The sequence below is a fragment of the Babesia bovis genome, chromosome 1, assembly GCF_000165395.2.
Source record: "Babesia bovis T2Bo chromosome 1, whole genome shotgun sequence".
NCBI classification, from domain to species: domain Eukaryota; phylum Apicomplexa; class Aconoidasida; order Piroplasmida; family Babesiidae; genus Babesia; species Babesia bovis.
The window spans coordinates 294,021-311,407 of NC_067396.1; the positions used below are offsets into that span (position 1 = coordinate 294,021).

The following is a 17,387-nucleotide window of genomic DNA, read 5'->3' on the forward strand; positions in this document are numbered from 1 at the left end:
CTTGATAGGACATAAGAGCGATAGAGATTATGATTTGTGTTCAACTACATACAACAAGTACATAGTGCAAAAGGCCACATGGTCATAGATCTTAGGGGCATCATTATGTTAACAGCAAACATAAAAACTGAACAACATTACTTGCGTCCTTTTCCTTTTTTCTTCGTGGCACCTTTAGGACGGCTTTGACCTTTTGTACGGCGAGAGCTTTTACCCGAGGACTTCTTGGTATCATTCTTCTTCGTCTTACCACCTTTCCTTCCACTAGCTGGTTTCTTTGATCCCCTAGAATTAGCTCCAAGAACCTTTTTCTTACCCGACTTTTGGATTTTATTATCTGATTTTTTTCCAGAACTAGAGTTAGAATTGTTTTCGATGAGCCTGTCAATTTGACGTTCAACTGGAACATCATCTTTACGATTTTTCACAATATCCTCAACTTCCTTGATGAATTGGTTTTTGCGTTGCCTTTGCTTCACCTGTTTGTCGAACCCTTTCTTCACCTTCATATTCAGTTCATTGCGTTTCTCTTGTATTCGTTTTGTACGATTGGCCAATTTGGCCATCACACGTTCCATTTGGAAATCAGTTTTGATCATATCCGCGTAGAAGTCCGACGGTCTGTTGAAATCGATGCCTAGATTGACTAGACGCTGCAACCCATCTTTTACACAACTCATCGCAATATCCTTAAAATGTTGTTCCACCTTTAATGTTTCATTGTGGTTGAATTCTTTACTGCACGGTTCGTCAGACGTCAGCGCTAGCGTTTCAATCCACGGTAGTTCCTTGCCATTGCGTTTTGGGATGATTTCCTTGATCTTGGCTATAATTTCTGCAAATTTATATACACAATTATAACATATAAAGTACCTTCCGTTTTATTGATGTGTATGCGTTTCTGTGAAGAGGTTTCCTCAGTGATTTCATCATCGTCATCATAATCTTCGATATCGTCACTGTCTGCTCGGCGTATTACAAGGTACACAGCACACACAAACCTATAAAGCGTTCACCTGGTTGTAAAACGTATCCCAATGCTTTTATTTGGAGCGGCATTTTGCGATATTAAAATTAGATATGACGCGGGATAATCGTGGGCGCGAGGTATATTGGTATCACATATCTTGACCAATCAGTCAAAATGGGAGGTTCTACTAAGAAAAGCAAGAAATCTGTTGCAGAAGTGTCTCCGGTTGAGCCTGAATCAAAGAAGCAGGTGCTGTATATGCTTTCCTCGAGTCACAATTCAGAAACCAAGCAACTTCTTAAGGACCTATTTCAGCTCGGGAAACCCTGGGGAGTATATCGAGAGAACTATCACAATGATGTCGATCGTTCTGAAAGTTTGAATATTCACGTTGGTGAACACAACCACCGCATCGCTGAGATGGTATCCAATCGTATGGGATGCGGGCTTTATGTTGTGGCAAGCTCCAATAAGAAGCGACCTTTAAGTTTGGGTTTTGGTCGTCTATATGATGGCAAGATTCTAGACTGTTGTCATTTACGTGCTCTAAAGTACGTCCCCTTTGATTTTTTCAAGGGACCTAACGGTATGTTACATGTCGCAATCGTTTGCAAAAAGTGGTTCGTATTGTTTTGGTAATGACGGAGTGAATGTCAAACGGTGTACAGTGGTGTCGAAAATATGATTGATAGTGCGTGATATCGTGTAGATTGTGTACATTGTGATGTCTTTCGACACTGTTACTTTCATCGCTGTTTTGTCTATTCGACATGCTTCATAGACAATGTCATGTATATTAGCTCATAATTGTCTTAGACCTCGAGATATCGCATAACTCTTACCCACTGGTGGTGGCACAAGGTGCTCATTTTGGAGAAGAAAGCGGGCGTATGCGCACTGTTCGGGACATACTTTTGGATTTCTTCCGACCTCCACAAACTGGTTGTGTATCTCTGGAGAACATAAATCAGGTTTTAGTTTTAACTAGTGTTGATGGCGAAGGAGACCAACCCGGAGCTCAACCACAACGCATTCTTTTGCGCCGTTACCAAATAAACCTCAACAAGTCTAGCGATGATCCTAAGTTGCCTCATGTTAGTCTCACTGAGATTGGTCCGCATATTGATCTGGAGGTACTAGATTGCATGGAGGCCGACGCCGATACCTTTAAACATGCCACAGCGATTGCTCGCAAGCCTCAAAAGCTTGTTACAGGTGTAGATACGGAGCATTCTGTGCCAGTGAAGCGCCGCAAAAATGTATCTACGACTGCCCTGGGTCATACCCAGGGTCGCGTTTACATCAATCGGCAATCACTCGATAAACTTTACACTCCTCACTCTAAAACTTTGAAAGCCAAACGGCATGGATAATTTAGATAATGGAGACCACTGTATACTGGGAAAAACAGAATCCTCAATCTAAGTTATGTGCGTTACATTGTCTAAATGCCTTCCTCCAGGTACTTACACACGACTCTGAATGTTACCTGTAGCAGGGGCCTAAAGTTACTAATGAAGAGTTGGTTGGCATTTCACATAGGCTAGGCAAAACGGAGAGTGAGCTGTTGCAACAATCGGGTAATTATAATTTACAATAGGGTCAATGCCTACAGGCAAGACTTTCTTCAGCTACGATTCTTTGGGTTATAGTTACGATTCCAATGGCGGCGATTATGATGTAACGGTATGATTTATTATGATATGTTTGTCATTTGCTCAGGTGTTGATTGAAGCATTGCGCTTGCGCAATTTTCACTGCAATTACTACACTTTGAATGACATGAAACTCAGCACGTTTCAGCAGTGAGTTAGCATGTTATTAGCATAATTATTGAAGAAGGAATGATAAATGTGGTTTTATTTGCAACGCCCATGAGCACTGGTTTTGCGTGAGGATGCTTATGACCGATCGATGGTAGCTAAATATTATTATCGATCAGACTTTACAGGTTTATTTTAGACAGTTTGAGACCCGGTCCGCAGGAAATAGATTATGGATCGCTATATTCGTTCATTAGCACTCTTCTGGAAAACAAGAAAGGTGCTGTGTTTTTGGTATCTCCTAGCATACCAGGTATGAAGTTGCCTGAGGCTGAACCGCACCTGTATCCCAAGTTGGAAAGCCATCAAATGTTTTTATCATTGGATGACATTAAACGTATGTTAATTCAGTGCGATATTAAATGCGTTACAGAACTGAACGACCAGGGCACCCATGACTTTCAGGTGAGCATTGACAACGCTGAGATGAACGTTTGTAGGATGGAGAGGACAAAAGCTTCCTCTATCGTGCTGGGCGTTCCAAACCAGGACCGGTTGTATGGCCCACCACAGGGGGGGTACGCCTCGACGACACAAGCAGGGTACCCGTGACAACTTCCACACCAAAGAGCGACGACGATTACACGGGCTCCGATGCTTGCAGGGTGGCCGTCAAACTCTCTGGTACTGCACGTATAACTCGAAGTTTTAATCCTCGGAGCTCCTTGAGTGAATTGTTCGCATGGGTGGAGAAGCACATTGACAACACAGGTGAGATGTTTTATACCCTGTTGCAAACCAATCCAAACCGTCGCCTTGTCAAATATGTCACTGGTTGTATCGAGTTGATAGAAAATGAAGGCCCCCCTCGGGATGGTGCTAACGCCACGTTGTTGGACGCCGGTTTAGAATCGCACGAGATGTTCATTTTGCGCTGTGACTAATGGCCTGTGTATTGATTCATGTACCGGCTACGCACTTGCAAAATTCGGCAAGATCTGCAGATTCAGTGGGCATACGTGTAACTAGGCGAACTCGTGCATCACTGCCGGATTCAATGCCTGCCTTTTGCGCTAACTTTAGGAGGTCTTCTACTGTAATGCGATCTTTGCCTCCCGTGATTTTGTTAAAGGTCCCTGCCAGGATATCTTCAAGCGTGCGGAGCTTCAAGGTACTATTGACCACATCAATAAATTTCGAGAAGTCTAATTCCTCTTGTTCTGCACGATTATCATGCCCGTGGGTTGCCTTGCCATCTTCTCCCGTTCCGAGACTTATAAGGTGTCTCATGGTAAAGTGTAGCTCTTCTGCAGACACGCTTGTATTCATCATTTCAGAGAACGCGTAATCTAAATCTTGCAATGTCAGTCTTCCTTTTTTATTGCGGTCCAGCACCTTGAATATGGACAGTAGTTGTTGCGTCTTCAAAGGGCGCAATGTTGACACCATTATTACTTTATATATTTTATTTGCATAATACAACTTTATGTTGTACTGAATGTAATAAAAGTTTATACACATGTGTTTACTACGGCGCGAGTGTGTGCCCATTTGGGCACATTTAAGAGTTTGATGTACCAGTTTTCGTTTCTTATTCGAGCATTCTGTTCATTTCTTTTACCTTTGCTATTATAAACTTTGATGTTCGTGCTCCTGGAACGCCATCGGATTTGCTCTTTAGCGCTTTGATGGCTGGTTGGTAGTATTTTACTCTACGATTGACATCTAGAACTCTTTTTAGCAGGTCCATTAGGTCCACAGCTAGCATATTCCTATAGGTGTCATTTCCCATTCCATTATATGTTAAGGTAGTTCCATCTAGTATGTTACTATGTGCCTCATCATTGCTTGATTCTCTTAATGGATCAAAGTTTTCGTTGGTACATCGGTTATCTGCTGGTATATACATGGTTTTAATATCACTCGTCATATTATCACCATGGCTCTCATTTGGTGTACTGGGTGCCGTTTCGTTGGATGAGCTGTCTAAGGATTTCGTGGGCCTAGCCAGTTCATCTGCGTGTGGTGATGGCACGGATTCACCTTCCACTCCATCTACGTAGTTTTTAGTTCCATTGGCATCTGTAGTCATTTGTGATATTCTTCTGGGTGGTTTAGGTGGCACGATTTTAGGGGTGCTACTATCCTCCGTGTTGTATTCATCATATTTCCTTTTACATCCTTTTGCAGAATCCATCATGCTTTCTGAACCACTGGGATTGTAATCACTAGAGTGAAATTGATACGGCGGCGGCGAATCCTCATCTTCATCACCATCCATAGGTTCATAGCTCCGGTAATCAGGATGTGTAAATGGTCGATATACGTCGGTAGATCCATTGCCATCAGTTGTTGGTGATGAATTATTCCAGGTTGGACATTGTGGCGGCAATGGTTCTGCCTGTTGTGATGTTGCACTTCTACGTTGATCATGCCCAAAGGAGGTCACATTGGGACCACCGTTATAAATCTGGTCTATATTTGTCATGGTAGGGGTTGGAATAGTGATCGTATTTGTCGGGCACCTTTCTACAACTTCTAAACCAGCAAGTTTACGTGCTATTGCATAGAGCTCGTTACATCTGGTCGACATTGTGTAGAGTGATTGTTTCGTTGTATGGACTGCGTTCAATTCATCCTTGATTTTATTTGCCATTTTCGATAGTTTCTTAAATTCTTTGTTCAATTTCGTTGCCATTACAATGGGCCGTTTGTAATTGTCATTCCATGCATCCACAACTAGTGCTATCTTTCGATTTAGTAGTTTTATACCATGCTTATCGATACGTTCGACAATTGACGATGTACTTTTAGCCATCATCTTTGCACGTTCAACTAAAGTTGACATTTCTTTATATATTCGATCAATTTGGTGGTATACATCCTCCTGTAGTGTGGGACTTCTCATTAACATCTTAACTGCTTTACGTTTATTGATCATGTTAGTGTGGTAGCTGTTCATGATGTCACCGGTACCTTTTGTTCCCAGGACGTCTTGTACTGCAACCATTCTTAGGGGCATGATCTCTGTATATAATATATCTAGGCATACCAAGTACGAGAACATATAGACAGTTGTAGCCCTAAGCCTGTTGAGCACAAATCGGAACGCTGTGGTTGCATCGAACATTCTTTTATGTAATTTCACTAAAAGTTTGTATGATTCACCTATTCCCATTAGTGATGACACGGCAGTATTGATTACAACTCCTGGTTTTGTATAGTATCTTTCAAAATCGAGTTTAATGGTGTTGTAGCTTTCTTTAATACCGTAATATATTGCATTAGCTTCTTTCATTACATTGTTGCGCGCTTCACTAGCGTCCCTTACATCATCCTTAATTTTCGTTGCGTGGTTAAGGTACCTTCTCACGAATGAGAGGTGGCTGATACCCGTTTTGTCGTTTAGCATCTTGGATAGCAAATACGTATATTTGCTCATCGTGTCTAGAAGTTCGTCGCTTTTCCCTGCATACATGGTGTTGTAGGACTGTATCCTGCTGTATACTCCCTCAACGTACGACATTGCTTCATCCGCATATTCCAATAAGTTAGTATTTACTACTTTGTTTCCTGTACTAGCAGCCTCATCCTTTGACGTATACACATGGGTGACTTTATCCATTTCTGCTAATTCATTTGGAATATCTTCGTAAACCATTTGTTCACCAGCTGAGTTCAATGGTTCCAATATCGTTGCTTCATCTTCAAACTCAGAATATATATGAGTTGCACTTTTGCTGTCTTCTTGTGGCAGTTGCCCTGACACAGTTGTCCAAAATATTAAGCAAATAGCAGTTACTGCTACGGCAGCAGAGCCATTTTTATACAAATACATCTTAGTTAGTACATAAAAGCATTTAGAAGGTTGCTTGTGATAACAACAGGCTTTACTGCTACAGTTAATATGTCATAGTTCGTATAATTGTTCCTCGATAGGGACACTAAACGTTAGTGTTATTTAACTATTAACACGTTATAGTCAAGAGATCTCGCAGCTTTTTAATACCATCTTGAAGAAATTTCTGTATATATCAATATCTATTTTCAAAAAAATTCAACGTATAGCAGATAAGCCCACAGATGGTTAATACTAGGCTACAAAGCTTCATGAAAGTGTATGGAACTCTAATCATCTGGATCTCAGTGTTTACATGTACGCAAATGGACGTGGAGCTTTGTTAGACACGTATATCATGCTTTCGATACTACTTGGTATCCGAGGAAAACCTGGCATAACGTCCACTGCCTAGAATAAGCAACTCTAGTTTACAGTAACACAAAACAACTGCGCCATAGCTACTCAAAGTTGTCAATCAAATACAGATGTATATTAATAAACAAGGTTGACTTAAACGCCTGCGACAGCAGCGTTGGTAACGGTCTTCTTGAGAGGGCCGTAGTATTTCTGCTTCTCTCCAGAAGTCTGGAAACGACCGTGTCCCCATTTGCTTGAGGTATCGATGAAACGAAGGTTGATTTCTGCGAGGGCATCGCGCGATACCTGTGGGACGAGGGTCTTGCGGATAACGATTGGCCTCTTCTTGGTTCCTACTATGCATCCTTTAATCATCAAGAAGTCGTCCTTAACCTCACCGTAGTGAGGGAAACCACCCATAGGCGTGATCTGCTTTTCGGTAAGATCGGCATCAGTAGAGGCATTCCTTGGGTTGCTACCCAGACCCAGACGATAGATCTTTTTGTTACGCTCGGTACGGTGGAAGTATCCCTTCTGACCGCTACGTGGAACCTGGAACTGTACCCTGGCCGGGTGCCATGATCCAATACAGGCAACCTTACGCAAACCCCTGTGGGTCTTACGTGGTAGACGGGTAACACCGAAACGGCTAATAACACCTTTCATTCCATGTCCTTTGGTTACACCCAAAACATCAACCATTTCATTGCTAGCGAATACAGCGTTTACTGGGAGTGGCTGCTCGAACATCTTAGTTACGTAGTCAACCTGTAAAAAAAGTCAGAAATCACACAAATAAGATAACACAACTGAAACAATACACAGATAGACCGCAATATACGTATTTATTGCAGCGCCACTGGGAATGACACTTTCATGGTTTTTCCCACCAACAACTGACCCTGAGGGTGTGCCGAAAAGCACCGTTGGCAGGACTAGGAATATGAAAGCCACCGGGAATTATGGCAACTCAACCGGATTTGATATGGGACGGTGCCAGACCAAATATACGCAACAAAAATGCGTTGGTAGTAGGCGTGAACGCAGCTGGTAACCACGATCAACGTCCGGGGTTGCAGTAAAACACTGGATCACGTAGTAAATGATCAACACAACAACATTAAAACAACTCACCTTTTCCTGTACAGTACCACCGTTGACCTGGATCTCGATGATGAAGGCCTTTTTCATGGAGAGTGGTGTCTTAGAAGGTTGGGTGTGGCAGATGGCCCTGACGACAGTGCAGTAGTTAACAATACGACTGATGTCCTTGCTCATCTTAGTCTCAGCGAACTTCTTGGCATATTTTGTGAAGGCCTTCTTCTTAGATTTGTACCAGTTCTTGTAGAATCTGCGTCTGCATTCGTCGGACAAGTGACCAGCCCATACGGTAGTGAGCACACGAAGGCCACGAGGCGTTTCGATGTAACCAACGAGACCGACAACTATCATGGGAGGGGTCTCAATGATTGTAACGGCCTCTACGGTATCCTTCTTGTGAAGCTTGGAACCTGGCTTATCGGGCTCGTGGGTCACGTGAGTCATACCGGCCTTGTAACCCATAAAGGCGGTGAAGTGTGGCGGTTTAGTTGGATCATCTTTAGGGAACGACCTAATTTTACCGCGTTGAGATTTACATCTCTTTTTCGGGAAGAACCCGAGGTTACCGCTACGGGGCCTCTCAAATTTACGGTGTGACATCTTATGCTAGGTAACAAACTTTCGACCACCTGAACTTCGTAGGCCCTTATGTTTTCTATTAATGGCCTAAGGTGTTAAATAAAGTAACAATGAGAAGACAACCCTATCCTGGGTCCGAGTTGTATGGGGAACGCGTTGCCTGGAAGGAAATGGGGAAGGCCCATGGGAAATTACAGAGGCCCCTGGCTGATATACACTATCTTACTAGCCATGAATACATTGTACCATAATTCTAAAGATATACCACATCGCTTCCCAATTTGTTGAATCCAAGATTCTTACGTTTTCATTAGTTTATCGACACTTATTTACATTTCTAATTATTGGCTTATATGATTTAAGTCTGCGACAAATTCTGCATTATACTAATTATGTATACGTTAGAACCTTGTATGAGGTCAAATTAACTTACACATCTGAAGCAAGGCTTCGTTTTAGCCATTGAATTGTAGAGATTATAAATACGAAATTTTCTTTTCATCCCCGATTCAATACATACCCCGCATTTATTTTGTGCAATAGTAATTCAGCAGATTCTATTGTGTAAAATTGTATAGATTAGCCATCACAACCACATTGCTGTCTTACTTGTGGTTATCACTTTACACTATTTCATCGCAACACACATTTTATTCTAGGAAAATATACATTGTTGTATTATGTATAAGCTATAACTTTCATTGTTCGCTAGGGTAGTTTACGTCTATGCCACGATCGTCTGGTCATTCTCTCACAGACGCTGAGAGGGTATGTTTTATTAGTTACTGCGATGTATAAACTATTCCATAGGCGGCGTTTGAATGGTCGCGTGAGAAGCGTGCGGTATCTCGTGGAAGGAGCAAACGTTCAGCTTCTGAAGAGGGTTCTTATTCTAGGTACCGTCGGCGTAGCAGGTATGATGACAGCAGCGATTCGGATCATCCTCGGGATCCATTTAACCCTTTAAAACTGGCTTATCAGGGCAAACGTGCGAGAAAATACCATCGAGGCAAATCTCGTTCACGATCTCGTTCTCGTGAACGCCGTTCTCCCAGACAATGGGCGCATGACTTATATGATGACAGTGAGTTACGTGTAGCTGAGGAATCAAGGTACAATCGTGATCGATCGGATCGTGATATTACACGGTATGAGTTGGACACGCGCCGTGGTTCATGGCGATCTAAAGCTGGTGGCGTGTATATACCTCCTGACGACGACCAATCTGTTGATGATGACATTTATTCGGATTACCGTCCACGGCGCAACAGCTCCACTGGCAGATCGTCCTATAGATCGAGGTCTTATGAGAGGCCTGATCCGGTGTACACATTGGACTAACTGTGTTACGTATGCTGTTTAGGAGCCACTAATACGATTGTAGAGTATTGATTTTTGAGCCACGCGAATACGGCGACGTTAATATTCACGTGATGTTGTTTGGCGTGACGGCTGTATTCCATGGTTCATCGCAGCTGGGTATGATATTTGTTATTACCTTTACATTAATTCTGATTTATCATGTTTATTACTCAGTAGTATAAGAAATGTGTATATCTTTTGTGTTGCTCTGAACCCAACTTTATCTCTCAGTGCCAGGTGCAAGAGTGGTATTAGTACATACAGATCACGGTAATTTAGTGACTACTTGGTCACGCATTGTGTGGCACACTTATGGTTTGTTATTGACGTTAACTGTGTGGCGGCATTACCGTTTTGTTACTACACTTGGGTGATACCCTTTTTGGGATTTATACCACATCAATCTGCTGATTCCTGTCACCAACACTTCTGATCTATTACTTTTATACTCTATACATTGGTATTTATCATTTTCTATTGGTCATTTATAAACATGAGCCTTACAAGCGTTTGCTATGCGCGTACTCCTTGTGCCGCAGGCGACCAGTGCCTTACGAGGATGCGCCAACTTTTACTCTTTTGCCATATAGGGATAGTAATGCTACGTTCATAACAAAACTATTACTATTATTTTGTCGACTTTATACGCCTGCAAAAACAATTGCGCATATTACTTAATTTATCGCATTTATGCTTTTTCTCTTACAAAACCTTAACATAGATTGCACATATAATATAAACTCTCTGTTTTATATCTAAGTTGCGTCTTATACCGAGCGGCCTTTATTATATTGCTACACCGAGTTGTATTTTAGTCGTTAAATTCTTCATGAAGCATCGACGAGTTTCATGGTCATTAATTAGCGATTGCATTTGTTATCAAGGGAAATCTGCTGTTAAAGGGTTGATATATCGGTAAAGTTAGATCCATTGTATTGCACAACTTTGGTTGCTTTATATATTGTGGGCATTACATTATGGAAGGGGTGAACGCCAAGCATCAGCAAGTACTGCTGCTAACTATGGGTGAAATAAACCAGCGCATACGGCAGGCTTTGTATACATCTGATGTCGGTTGTCCTGAGACGGTTTACTATGAGTTGTCGCAGGCCACTCATGATCCTATATACCGTGAGCGTATTTTGAAGGCTGCGTGGCGCTGCCTCAATTCACATGTTTCTCGGTACAAGCGCATTAAAAAAGCACTATGCCTGTTGACATATCTCGCTTTGAATGGTCATGAGGCTTGCATCACTGAGATAATCAATCACATTGACGACATAACAGCTCTGCACGACCTCGAGTACCCAGCCCATGGTATGGAAACTGCCTCAATCATAAAGGATAAGGCTATAGATTTGATTAATCTGGTTTGCAACCCTCCTATTTTGGAGCGTCGGAGACGCGAGGTTGCTTCGCTGCGGTCTCGCTTTATTGGCGTGACTGCTCACAACGGCCGGGTTGAGACGCAGGCAATCCACAAGCCCATATACACAGTTGATCCTAAGAACGACCTTTTATGGGTATTGCCGCAGATAGCTTCTCAGAAGTGGGCTGCCTTTTCCAATCTCGTGAAAAACACAGGTTTGAATATAAGCAAGAAGTACAATTCCTTGGTATGCAAGAAGGGAGCGAATGGGCGCACCAATTCATCTGACATGTATCCCGTATTGCGTACCATGGGTGACCACACCGCAGTTGGCTACCGCGGCAGTTCTATGCATGAGCCAAACTCTCCATACAGCAGGACTTTGGGCAACCCTGAGTATTCCTACCGCGCACGTATGTATCGTAGATCGGTAAGCTCCAGTATGGACGAGGGCAGTGTTACATCTTCATCGGATTCCTTCGCTCGTCATTTACCTCCGCACAACAGCTCTCGTCGCAAGAGCATAGACACGCTTTCTGGATCATCTGGGAGCAGCAGTGCAACGTCCTGGGAGCAACCACAGGACCATCGTGTAAGACACGGTAGTGACAACCCGTCGTCTAGAAGATTGCAACACACCAAGAGGAGTGGCTATAGGAACGATCTGCTGTCTCCGCATTACAAACGTCCAGTAAGCATGGACCACATTGAGGTTTACGGGGCAAATTACGACGATTGCTCAATTGTCAATGGGCATGGCTATAGGGTTGAGCACAGCAAGACTCTTGGGGATGAGATGAAAGCGTTGAGCTTGGGCCCTTCCGGGAATTCCCTTGATGGTTATGCGAGGCCAGGCCGTAACTACCGCATCGATGACAAAGCGACCTATCGATACGATTCACCTGAAATGAGCCGTGGCATCGATTCATATAAGCACTTCCCTCGTTACTGAGTGCCTGGGAATTACGTTATTTCACCTTCTTCTGTTTCACTATCCACTGTAGGCGTGGCCTTCGTAAAGCCACCCTCCTCTACACAATTGAACTGCAGTAATCGATCTAGGTATCCTGTAGATTTGTGGAGCTTCCTCGGGAATGCCTTGTTTAATCTTGAGGCTTCATTCCACATTTTCATTCGATTTGCTTTACGATTTCGCTTGGACCTATATTATAATTAATTTGATTACAATCTTACTTAACCTTGGTGATGTAGGTTTTATTGGCTTAACGTATGGTAGCGATAATTGGGGTAGCCTGGTGACGCACGAATAATTCGACGCCTTGATGGTGGCATAGTTGCTCCCGTTAGCACGTTTATATTGTTCACGTATGCGTATTACCGATCTTAGTTTAATCCATTCCCCCTTTTGTATGCCGTTATGCGATTTTACAAGATTTGTTATGACCATGTCACTAAGTCCAATTACGACAGCCATAGATGAGGCGTCACTGACTACAAGATCAACTTCCTTTTCCGGGGCTACTTCTAATACACATACCACTAGATCGCCAATACTTTCACCTGCATCGGCAATGAGCTTTATAAAATCCCGATTGATCGCCAAATCATCTACTTTAAGTTTGTCTCGTACCCACTCACGCAGCGAGGACACCGTGGATAAATCTTCATCGTTCACATTAGTCTTTGTACCGCCATACACGACTAAAGCTTCGTCTGCTAGTTTTTTCAGGGCATCTTCGTTATCAGGACATTCAGACGGCTTCTCCTGAGCGTTAGACGTACCATCTTGGCTTTCGGGTGGTTGCTGCTTATTCATGTATAGTTTATTTGGCCATATCCTCATCGATGGGTGATTTTTAGAACTGAGTATAATGTTTACATGTCGTCCTCCAGTTTTATCCACTACCAACTGGGCATCTACACGTTTCATCCGTACGACATCGCCGAAGTTTACATGATATCCCTGTGATGTATAGGGTGATGTAATTTGTATCGAGTAGTCTCTGATTCCATTACTGTTGCTAGATTCGACGGTTGGGTCGATGGCTCTATAGTTGATGATATCCCGTTGTTGGCAGTAGTCTCTATACATAGCGCGTATCATTTCTACAGCCACTATATATATATTGATTTTGGTCATGTTACTTTTAATTTGGGACAGGGTAATGTATTGTACGGGTTGTTTCATTGCCTTAGGCGATGGCTGCGGGATGGACGAAGCCTCGGTATTAGCTTCATCTACAGATACTTCCACGTCACATGTAGCACTGGATTCCTTTGGATTGTCGTTAGTTTCCTCTTCGACGTCATTCGGTGTCTGATAACTTTCTTGCTGTTCTTCCATATTAGCCTGATCTGTTGGAGCTGCCATTTCTAGGTATGTAGTGAAAGAAGATATATCCACATCAGGCGCTATATGGTTTACAGATCGTGCGATACTCGGGCTTGATTGTGCAATTATATTATCCGGTGACAGGGTATACACATTTTGGATTTAAGCATTGCCACTGTTTGCTTGTACATCACGCCATATAGCAACGGCAACGTGTCTGTATGTTATGACTTGTATAAAAAATGATGTCTAAAAGACTAGACAATGCAAATATAACTATCTGTCTTGACCGGCACGATTGTATTTAATCGGTTATATACACTGATTTCTATGCTTTATATAGTTACTAGTTTAACTAGATAGCCATTATATACTAGATGTCTGTAATTATGTGTTGACTTACCATGAAGAAGCACTGCTCACAGCAGGGTATCGATTACCGCTTCCGATGGATTACTAGCAAGTTTTATAGCACATTTACTGTATTATAATGCCCTTAGAAAATAGAAAGCAGGGCGGTATGACGTGATATCCCCATTCTGGCCTTCGTGTTGATGTGTCTATTACTTTGCGCAGTGTGTCTTAGATTACATCTTCCATTGTGTTATGTAGGGCATTAATCAATGGAACGTAGTCATATCGGTTATAATTGAAATGCAGTTACCTAAATTGGTGATAGTTCTGGAGGATGCTAGTTTGCTGAGCACCGATGTAAGTTGCCCTAGGAGGTACACACACCTAGGCCCATTGGTCTGAATATCTATGGATTCCTGGCTTATTTACGTTACAGAAAGAATCTAGGGTCGACATTTTACACCAATCGTTGTTGGTATTACTAGATAGTCCACTGAATAAGGTACGTTTCGGGTATATTAGGATGAAACCTACAGAATGGCTTCCTGAAAGTATTGATTAGGACAGATGACGGCAACCTAGTTGAGGTTTCTCCACATTTACGTGTTCCTCGTACACCGAAGCAGTTTGAGAGTCTTTTGGTATACTTGCTGTACAAGCGGCACGTGAAATCGCAAGAGCGTGATGCCATATTAATGCGGGTACGTTCATTCCATTAGTTATATACGATACAGTTTATTAAAAATGAAATAGAAATTGCGTTACCTCCTGGATCCCGTAGATTTGGTTTATCTGTTGGTGGCCGACAAGTGAAGTTGAAGGACTTTTGCCACCAGTTCAAGGCGGTTGACTATCCTGTAGTATTCCACATCGGTGCTGTATCGCATACTCACCCTAAGGGCACTGTTGAGCATGTGGAGGAGGTATTATCAATATCTGACCACGGACTCACGGCAGCTCACGTCTGCGCTAAGGTCTGCAGCGAGTTTGAATATTTACTCGGGGTGTTGTAATTACCATGACGCTAGATTGTACAAATTGTCTGACTTAATTTAACCTTGTCTAGTTTGTGTGCTAAAATTATAAACATTAACGTAGGACAAATTTGTTAGTGTATTAGTACGAAGGAATGTATGTTACCGTGCGATTTTGCTGAACAGGGAAACCTTTGCGAATAATCAGTGGCGTGTAGTTGCAGTGGTAGAACCTGAGAACAGATTACCTGCAAAGGCAGATAGATTTTGGCAAACCGTCATGAAGCTGTCCAACGCACTGTTAATTGCCTTTGTTATCATGTTTTCTGATTTTGCCTTCTTGGCTGGAGATTCAACTTTCTTTGCATCGTGTACGACTTCACGCCTGCGCTTAGATGTCGTAGTTCTCTTTGCAATTTCGGGCACTTCTTTCTGTTTTACTGGTGCTTTTACGGCTGGAGTAACCTTCTCAGTTGCTGGTTTCTTTGTTTCGACCTTCTTCACGACGGGTGTTGGCTTTGTGGTCTTGGCTACGGTGGCATTCTTGTCCTTAGAACCTTTTTCAATTACCACGGGAGTGCTTTTTTTCGCACCCTTTTTAGCAGTCTGCAACATTATCACAGTATTGAGTAACTATGATGGACACTAACACACACTGTCCACTTAATTCAAGATCAATTACAGGAATAGTGTTAACCGTGACCCTTAGTAAACCAATATTAACATTCTCTACCAAACAGCACGTTTCATTGGTAAGGCACACAGCAATTTTACAAATTACCTACCTTTTTGCGGTTGGACGTAGGAGCCATTTCCGGAAATGTGTAAGGGAATGTATGACTACAAGCGAACCAAAGAGTGATAAGTGTGTATCCACGCAACTACTAAGTATTTAAAATTATAGACCGTATCTAGTGGATGCACTCTTGTGCTCGCGCCGTACCCAGAGCGGGCTACTTGCGTGTGTCGTCACCGGCCGATATCTACGATGGTATCCTACAAATTGTAAACTAGAATACAACTGCACTAACCTTTGGCACACCTCCAACAAAGCGAATTGCTGCTGGGTATGCTTTACACTTGTATGTCTGTGGGCATTCCGCAAGGGGCATCCAGGCGAAGGCAGCCTTCGGTTCCATTTTGGACCTGTCCCTTATAAATGATACGAAACCAAGTGGCAAATGGTTAGATTCAGATACCAACAAGTAAAGAGGGACTTCAGCCTCCATGGTTTCCAACATTAGTTCTAATTCTTCTGCACTTACACGTGGGATGTCTGCATCTGAGGTGGCCACTTCACTAACATCACTGTGGTCGTAGCCAAGGTACAACTTCTGCCGTGCTTGCACGAACTCAAAGTCGTATTGGTAACAGTTTTCTGTGTTTTTGAATGCGATAAAGGCGTCCAGCGGATTGGTACAACCGAAGCGTTGCATTTCTCTGTAGATAATGTCCACCTCGGTGCTTTCCGGCAGTGTGACACTCCCTTTTGATTCTTTCAGCAGCAATTGCTTTGCTTTCACCACTTTGGATATTACCGATAACACGAATGCCTTGGTTACACCTTCATAGTGTTCCACTCCCGGGCACCTCGGGTACCCGCCGTCAAGAACGGCGTTGTACATCATTTCCACTCCATTGATGTACATTTGCACTTGGTCGTCCTATAAACAGATTAATCTATAAACCAGATCCACGTTATTGTCCTACTGAATGACAGTAACCACTTCATGTCTCAATTAAAAGGCATATCACATGTATATATGAACTTTATAAGACAACAGATTAGCAATGAACCACGGTTTTGGTGTAAAGGCCTTATGCCATTGATAGATTAATACACGGGCACAATAACAATGCACTAGACTAAGTGATAACTACAACGGGTAGTAATCATATTCACCACTTACGCTTTTAAATCGATTGATGGCTTCATCAAGTGTTGCAGCATCCACACCAAACTCTTCGAGAACAGAATCCTGTACATTACGCAGCTTTATCTGGACCCATTCCTGATCAAGAATGGCACGGACAGCATCTTTGGATAATGGAGTTTCACCATTGTGCGCCGCGGCAACGCTGTTGATCGAACTGATGATAGATGTCTACATCGTGTAACACGCCTACCTGGCAATGTCATTGAAAACTAAGAATAGCGCCTTGGAGTTCTTTTGTAGTATAGGAATCAACTGGTATATATTGTCGAAAGAGGTCCCGAAACTCAATAACCAAGAGACTAGGCGATTTTTACGCCAATTGTTACAAGACAGCACACATGCTGCCGCAACAACAACTGCCAGAGTCGCAACCTCGATCCTGAGGTCCCTTCCCTTAGCAACCATTATACATACATTAATTAAATGGCCATTAATTAAAAAATTCGTTCATTTCCCCATAGATGCTTGACGTGCCGATGGCTTAATG

The 17,387-nt window shown here is 42.7% G+C and overlaps 12 protein-coding genes across 12 annotated transcripts; 5 read left to right on the forward strand and 7 right to left on the reverse strand.

The window, feature by feature from the left end:
* Positions 1-113: 113 nt before the first annotated feature.
* Positions 114-1,063, reverse strand: BBOV_I002800 (rRNA-processing protein EBP2). Its single transcript, XM_001608880.2, has 3 exons — positions 1,002-1,063; positions 874-963; positions 114-835 (listed from the first exon to the last, which is right to left on the reverse strand). The coding sequence occupies exons 1-3, from the start codon at positions 1,057-1,059 to the stop codon at positions 138-140; spliced, it is 846 nt and encodes a 281-aa protein (XP_001608930.1). The 5' UTR covers positions 1,060-1,063; the 3' UTR covers positions 114-137.
* Positions 1,064-1,142: 79 nt separating this feature from the next.
* On the forward strand, positions 1,143-2,346 carry BBOV_I002810 (Brix domain containing protein). The gene is made up of 2 exons (XM_001608881.2): positions 1,143-1,556; positions 1,787-2,346. Exons 1-2 carry the CDS (start codon positions 1,145-1,147, stop codon positions 2,341-2,343), a joined length of 969 nt encoding a protein of 322 aa, XP_001608931.1. The 5' UTR covers positions 1,143-1,144; the 3' UTR covers positions 2,344-2,346.
* Positions 2,347-2,348: 2 nt separating this feature from the next.
* On the forward strand, positions 2,349-3,682 carry BBOV_I002820 (Josephin (Ataxin-3) family protein). Its single transcript, XM_051767454.1, has 8 exons — positions 2,349-2,432; positions 2,469-2,550; positions 2,586-2,656; positions 2,693-2,775; positions 2,810-2,887; positions 2,922-3,130; positions 3,167-3,198; positions 3,234-3,682. Exons 1-8 carry the CDS (start codon positions 2,352-2,354, stop codon positions 3,675-3,677), a joined length of 1,080 nt encoding a protein of 359 aa, XP_051622980.1. The 5' UTR covers positions 2,349-2,351; the 3' UTR covers positions 3,678-3,682.
* Positions 3,683-3,684: 2 nt separating this feature from the next.
* On the reverse strand, positions 3,685-4,198 carry BBOV_I002830 (uncharacterized protein). Its single transcript, XM_001608883.2, has one exon. The coding sequence runs from the start codon at positions 4,180-4,182 to the stop codon at positions 3,694-3,696; it is 489 nt and encodes a 162-aa protein (XP_001608933.1). The 5' UTR covers positions 4,183-4,198; the 3' UTR covers positions 3,685-3,693.
* A 91-nt stretch (positions 4,199-4,289) lies between these two features.
* On the reverse strand, positions 4,290-6,591 carry BBOV_I002840 (putative integral membrane protein). Its single transcript, XM_001608884.2, has one exon. The coding sequence runs from the start codon at positions 6,569-6,571 to the stop codon at positions 4,325-4,327; it is 2,247 nt and encodes a 748-aa protein (XP_001608934.1). The 5' UTR covers positions 6,572-6,591; the 3' UTR covers positions 4,290-4,324.
* A 459-nt stretch (positions 6,592-7,050) lies between these two features.
* BBOV_I002850 (putative ribosomal protein L3) lies at positions 7,051-8,695 on the reverse strand. The gene is made up of 2 exons (XM_001608885.1): positions 8,066-8,695; positions 7,051-7,699 (listed from the first exon to the last, which is right to left on the reverse strand). The coding sequence occupies exons 1-2, from the start codon at positions 8,630-8,632 to the stop codon at positions 7,085-7,087; spliced, it is 1,182 nt and encodes a 393-aa protein (XP_001608935.1). The 5' UTR covers positions 8,633-8,695; the 3' UTR covers positions 7,051-7,084.
* Positions 8,696-9,272: 577 nt separating this feature from the next.
* On the forward strand, positions 9,273-9,984 carry BBOV_I002860 (uncharacterized protein). Its single transcript, XM_001608886.2, has 2 exons — positions 9,273-9,379; positions 9,422-9,984. The coding sequence occupies exons 1-2, from the start codon at positions 9,338-9,340 to the stop codon at positions 9,950-9,952; spliced, it is 573 nt and encodes a 190-aa protein (XP_001608936.1). The 5' UTR covers positions 9,273-9,337; the 3' UTR covers positions 9,953-9,984.
* An 842-nt stretch (positions 9,985-10,826) lies between these two features.
* BBOV_I002870 (ENTH (epsin) domain family protein) lies at positions 10,827-12,296 on the forward strand. Its single transcript, XM_001608887.2, has one exon. The coding sequence runs from the start codon at positions 10,951-10,953 to the stop codon at positions 12,292-12,294; it is 1,344 nt and encodes a 447-aa protein (XP_001608937.1). The 5' UTR covers positions 10,827-10,950; the 3' UTR covers positions 12,295-12,296.
* A 3-nt stretch (positions 12,297-12,299) lies between these two features.
* BBOV_I002880 (uncharacterized protein) lies at positions 12,300-14,118 on the reverse strand. Its single transcript, XM_051767527.1, has 3 exons — positions 14,039-14,118; positions 12,542-13,852; positions 12,300-12,504 (listed from the first exon to the last, which is right to left on the reverse strand). The coding sequence occupies exons 2-3, from the start codon at positions 13,672-13,674 to the stop codon at positions 12,306-12,308; spliced, it is 1,332 nt and encodes a 443-aa protein (XP_051622981.1). The 5' UTR covers positions 13,675-13,852; positions 14,039-14,118; the 3' UTR covers positions 12,300-12,305.
* A 142-nt stretch (positions 14,119-14,260) lies between these two features.
* BBOV_I002890 (EMG1/NEP1 methyltransferase family protein) lies at positions 14,261-15,021 on the forward strand. Its single transcript, XM_001608889.2, has 4 exons — positions 14,261-14,346; positions 14,426-14,491; positions 14,526-14,690; positions 14,724-15,021. The coding sequence occupies exons 1-4, from the start codon at positions 14,290-14,292 to the stop codon at positions 15,000-15,002; spliced, it is 567 nt and encodes a 188-aa protein (XP_001608939.1). The 5' UTR covers positions 14,261-14,289; the 3' UTR covers positions 15,003-15,021.
* Positions 15,022-15,096: 75 nt separating this feature from the next.
* Positions 15,097-15,860, reverse strand: BBOV_I002895 (uncharacterized protein). Its single transcript, XM_051767834.1, has 2 exons — positions 15,749-15,860; positions 15,097-15,569 (listed from the first exon to the last, which is right to left on the reverse strand). The coding sequence occupies exons 1-2, from the start codon at positions 15,773-15,775 to the stop codon at positions 15,168-15,170; spliced, it is 429 nt and encodes a 142-aa protein (XP_051623879.1). The 5' UTR covers positions 15,776-15,860; the 3' UTR covers positions 15,097-15,167.
* Positions 15,861-15,926: 66 nt separating this feature from the next.
* BBOV_I002900 (uncharacterized protein) lies at positions 15,927-17,317 on the reverse strand. Its single transcript, XM_001608890.2, has 4 exons — positions 17,091-17,317; positions 16,874-17,054; positions 15,995-16,627; positions 15,927-15,959 (listed from the first exon to the last, which is right to left on the reverse strand). The coding sequence occupies exons 1-4, from the start codon at positions 17,303-17,305 to the stop codon at positions 15,933-15,935; spliced, it is 1,056 nt and encodes a 351-aa protein (XP_001608940.1). The 5' UTR covers positions 17,306-17,317; the 3' UTR covers positions 15,927-15,932.
* Between the last annotated feature and the right edge of the window lie 70 nt (positions 17,318-17,387).